This window comes from Cynoglossus semilaevis, chromosome 3, assembly GCF_000523025.1.
Source record: "Cynoglossus semilaevis isolate Cse_v1.0 chromosome 3, Cse_v1.0, whole genome shotgun sequence".
Taxonomy (NCBI): Eukaryota; Metazoa; Chordata; class Actinopteri; order Pleuronectiformes; family Cynoglossidae; genus Cynoglossus; species Cynoglossus semilaevis.
In genome coordinates this window covers 14,909,923-14,914,850 of record NC_024309.1, presented here as the reverse complement: position 1 = coordinate 14,914,850, position 4,928 = coordinate 14,909,923, and the positions used below count along the sequence as shown (strand labels likewise).

At 42.2% G+C, this 4,928-nt stretch overlaps 1 protein-coding gene across 1 annotated transcript in view; it reads left to right on the top strand.

Annotated features, from left to right (window-relative positions):
- hacd1 (3-hydroxyacyl-CoA dehydratase 1) overlaps window positions 1–4,928 on the top strand; it is a 34,975-nt gene that overhangs the window by 29,574 nt on the left and 473 nt on the right. Inside the window, exons 2-7 of the mRNA XM_008308255.3 lie at window positions 561–794; window positions 2,464–2,581; window positions 2,685–2,703; window positions 2,814–2,902; window positions 3,068–3,189; window positions 4,872–4,927. Coding sequence (XP_008306477.1) covers window positions 676–794; window positions 2,464–2,581; window positions 2,685–2,703; window positions 2,814–2,902; window positions 3,068–3,189; window positions 4,872–4,927 — 523 coding nt within the window. The 5' untranslated portion in view covers window positions 561–675. The remainder of the gene's footprint in view (window positions 1–560; window positions 795–2,463; window positions 2,582–2,684; window positions 2,704–2,813; window positions 2,903–3,067; window positions 3,190–4,871; window position 4,928) is intronic.

Here is a 4,928-nt window from a genome sequence, read left to right as displayed (position 1 = left end):
TCAGTCGCTATGAGAGCGGATCTCAGACCAGCACAAATTAGTTAGTACAGTACCTGTCTAGAAGAACATGATCCAGATATGTTAGAGGTCGGTATTTGGACTAGAGCCAGTGTTATTGGTGTCCAAAAAGTCCAAAATAACCAAACAAAAACAGGGAACAGATCCAAAAACTAGAGTTTCAATGTGTTTTATGAGGATATTATACATTTGAAGGATTATATTATGAGGATATATTTATATTTGTCTCATTGACACTTTTTTTTAAAAATGTTATGAGAAAGACCGATAATCCAGTCGACCACTGCGATCTCCGTCCTCACTTAGGAACTAAAAAAAAATTAATGTAGGAACCTCAAAATAAATAAATGTCTAATAATAGATATTGTACTTATAAAATGGACTGTGTTGTATATTTTATTCAGTTTGTCGATTTTAACCTGAACTGACACCTGGAGAAGTCTTGTTCCACGAACTTTACACCTCGGGTAAAGTTATTTATATATAAATATTGTTTTATTTATTTTTATTTTTTTATGTTTCTATCCGGACTCCGCCGGCAGGCCACGCACTTGTCGCAGCAATGAGCCGTAGGCGGATGGACGACCCCGCTGCTCCCCTCCCATCAGCCCCAGCTGTCAGCTCCTTTCCTGACTCCCCCACCCTGCCCCCGGTACCATGGCGTCCAGCGAGGAGGACGGCACGGTTGAGGAAAAAGAAAACAACAACAAGAAGAGAACGAAAAGCGCCCTCGCCACAGCATGGCTCACTTTCTACAACATCGCCATGACCGCCGGGTACGTGTCGTCAGTTTTCCCGCCCCTGTGGCCTGGTATTGAGCGGAGGCTGCGAGGTGATCGGCGGCAGCCGCTAACTGTGAGCGTGTGTTGCTGTTTATAGGACCGCACGTCCGCGAGTGAGTGAGTGAGTGTGTGTGTGTGTGTGTCAGTGTTTGTCCGTGTCGGGCACAAAGTTGCCAGTTGACTTCCGCGGATTTAGCCAGGCACTGGCGGCCCGGGTTCATGTAAAGAGAGGAAAGTTGCAGTGGCTACCGGCTAAATGGAGGAAAACGACGAGAGAGAGAAAAGTGTCCTAAAGTGAATGAATGGCGGGTGGTGTCGGCGACAGCAGCCGTGTCCAAATAGGGCTGAGTTGGTCGAGGCCCCACGGCGTTGCCGACAGTTGCAGTGATAAGTATAGAAGGAGACACAGGAGCTTGGAGCCCGGGAACTGTGAAGTGCTCAACGAGCAGATTTTTAACCCACAACCCTAGAAGTCTCCCTAATTCAAAGACAAGAAGTGTTTCCATTTAATTAGAGGGTGGGAGTTAAAGTCCAAGGGCCCAGTGTAGTGTAAGCTTTCATTACATTTGGTGCCATAGAATAATTGACTGTAAATACAAAATGGTTGGGCCATCTTCATGGCAGGTTGTGGTTGCCCTGAAAAACACAAGAAATGCTAAAAATTATGCTAACGTCTCACTAGACAAGAGCTCATTTCCCAAGTGTAGAAACGTGTCATGGGCTGTGACGGCTTCGGTAAATTAGTGAACAAATGAAGACGATTGGCCCTGTTTGGCTGGACAACAGCTTCTGGTTCTGTACCTTCAGAATGGCTGCAAACAGAGGGTGTGATGAATGTTGGGTATTGTTTTCCTAAATGAATGCCAATTAGTTCTCTTTGGATTGCGGCCCTCAAGTCTCCGGGACAAATGAAGGTTAAATTGCAGATATTGCTCAGAAACCAATCACATAATCATCAGTTTGATCAATTATCCCCTTCAGCCATCAACCTGCCAAGTTGATAATACTACAGACCCTGTACACAGCTGAGAGATAATCTTTCAGGGCCGTGGTCTGTGACGGTGGGATCTCCCTGTGTCTGTGTCACTGCTGCTGCGCCTGAGTCAGCACGTACACCGACGACACCTCGATATTGTTAAGAGATTCACTCACTACTTTGGTACTGATTTTTACATTGTCAAAGTTTATATTTAGAAAATTGAAGGCTTCTGTTGGTTGACCTGCTCAGATGTAATAATATAAGTGTAAACAAACATGGTTCCAATAATAACTCACACAACATTGTTACTTTGTTTTTTAACTTTTAGAATAATTTATGAATTACTAGGAACCAACCCCAAACTTTGTACATTTTTTCCTTTTTTAAATTTTTAGATTTTTTCCATAGGTGGATCTTGAGTCTTAAAGTTCACCAAATAGTAAACTGACAAAACAAATTTTATTTTGTTTAGTGAATTAAATATTTTGGAAAGCAAAACATGTACAGGAAATGTTAGAAATGGTTACAGAAAATTGGAAGACTTTTCAGAAATCCCATAATATTCACAGACGTTTCCTGTTAACAGGCCCAATACTGTGTTCATCTGCAAATGAAAGTGCACACAGATAGTGACCCGTGTGTGTTTCTCTTCTATTTCCTGTTCCTGTTCTGCTTCTTCTGCAGGTGGCTGGTTCTGGCCATTACGATGCTGCGCTTTTACCTCCAAAAAGGCACTCACAAAGGTCTGTACAGAAGTATAGCGAGGACCCTCAAGTTTTTCCAGACCTTTGCATTAGTCGAGGTAAGTGTGACGTCACTTGTCTTCGGCATCCACGAAAACGAAGAAGCTTTCGCGTTATTGTCCAACTAACACAGATTTACCTGCCATTCATATGTTTGTACAGGTGGGGCACTGTGCCATTGGTATGTGTTGATTTGAGTTTTTTTTTTTAATCTGAAATCGAAAACACTGTTTCAAACATGTGAACCTCTGAGGTAAGAAAAAAAATTTTAATATTTTTTTTTTTCCGTAGGAATGGTGAGGACTTCTGTGATTGTAACTGGGGTTCAAGTGTGTTCAAGGATTTTCATGGTTTGGTTTGTCACCAACAGCATCAGACAGGTAACACAGCAGTATCTTGTATTCAGTGACCTAGTTTAATGGTGTAGAAACGGAGAACAACCCAGACCTACACTCAGTTTTAAGTCTTTGTCCAGGGAATGTGTGCACACGTATCAATCCTTCTCCTCTCGCTGCATTGCTTCCATTTCCCTGCTATAAACCAAGATCCAGAATGAAGAAAGTGTTATCCTATTCTTGGTTGTGTGGACGTTGACAGAGATCACCAGATATTCCTACTACACGTTCAAGTTGCTCCACCACCTGCCATACTTCATCAAATGGGCCAGGTGGAGACGCCGTCACCCAAGTGGCCGCGACGAGCTTGTGTTGTGAATACGGTGTTACACACTGCCTGTGAGCATGTGGCATGGTTTGATGTTGCATATATACACACATATATATATTTTATATTTCTATATACGTATATTTGTGTGTATTTATGTAAATAAATATATATGTCAGTATATATTTATATATATCTCAATATATATTTATATGTAAATATATATGAAATTGCTTGAAAATAATAACTAATCACCTACTAATACTACAACTAACTTAGAGTTTTTCTGATTTGTGGTCAAAACCAAAACTTTTGAGGACGCCGTCACTTTAAGATTTGTCTCAGCGATCGTTTTCGGCAATTTTCTGCGTTTTATGGCCCAAGTCCAGGTCTAAAGCACAGCCTGCAGGTATCGTACAATGATTTGAATTTTTAAAATATGTTTCCACCACGTAGCAATAGTGTTACACATCCTTATGATGCCTGTGTTCATAATTGTCGATGTAGGTTTAATGAATGTGTGTGTTTTCTAATGTAAATATATATGCCTCGGTTCATTAAAGTTTCTACAGCAGCTCAGCTAAGATTGGAGTCTCAGCCAGGAACATTAGCTATACTCATTGATAGCTGTTCAACACACAGGCCCTTAATTATGATCGTAATGATTTTTTTATCAACACTTTCTCTCAGATATCATTTTTTGTGTTGTTTTTCGTCAGAGCTTTACTAACCAGCTACTTAACAAATAATCGTCACTCTCGATTGTCTGTCTTGTTTTGACGTTTGTTTTGTTTATTGAGCACTGACTAACACTGTCCTTCCAGGCCCCACTTGCCATCTTCCCTCCCTCCACCTCCTGTCTTTAAGCACGGAGGAGCCACCAGGCCCCCGGAGAGGGGCTCATGTTCAGCTGCTCCTGTTTTTAAGACCGACTGTTTTGGTCATGGAATGTTCACCCAACATTTCTCTCACATCCGCTGAGACGCTTTTGAGAGCCTCTGCTGCAGTCCTGACTAAACACAGTAGTCCACTCTGGTCCTGAGTCACAGCTTGTATTGTGCTGGAGAGAACACAAGGTGGCAGAAAAAGCCGCCTCGCACACACGTGCAGTGGCAGGTCTTCACAAATGCCGGCCCAGACCAACCTGCTCAGTGGACTGTCTTTATTTTGTAATCAAGCACTGGTAGTATTCCAGCTCAAGAGTCTTGCCTGGTTGCCAGTTTCTTAACTGATATCCATTGCCAAGGTGTCAGTGCAGTTGTGGTTCAGTTGCTGACAGTTGCCAGAGGCAACTGCTACAACATTGTGCCAAACCAAACCTTTTGTATTTACTGGAAAACCCAGATCCTCGTCCAAGCTGAAGTCACATCCCATCATGACTCCTGGAGATTTTTCCTGACAGGCCTGTTTGTTTGGTCAGGTTTCAGTGCACGAAGAAGAATCTCCACAGTAACTACAGGTGTAAAAAAAAACCAAAAAACTAGCAAAGCATGTGACTGCTGTTTGAATCTGCTCTTCAGGTGGTAACTTTCTATATTTTACTACTGTGTCTGTTTTGCACCTTGTGTTTAACAGTCGTCACTGGCCTGTGTTAGCACCCGGTGATTGTGTGTGAGTTGGTGTGTCAAACGTCTGCATTTTTTAAAATTTTTTTTTTATACATTTCCCGTTTTTTTTGTTCCGCAGATACAACCTCTTCATTGTCCTGTACCCACTGGGAGTCGTGGGAGAGCTGCTGACCAT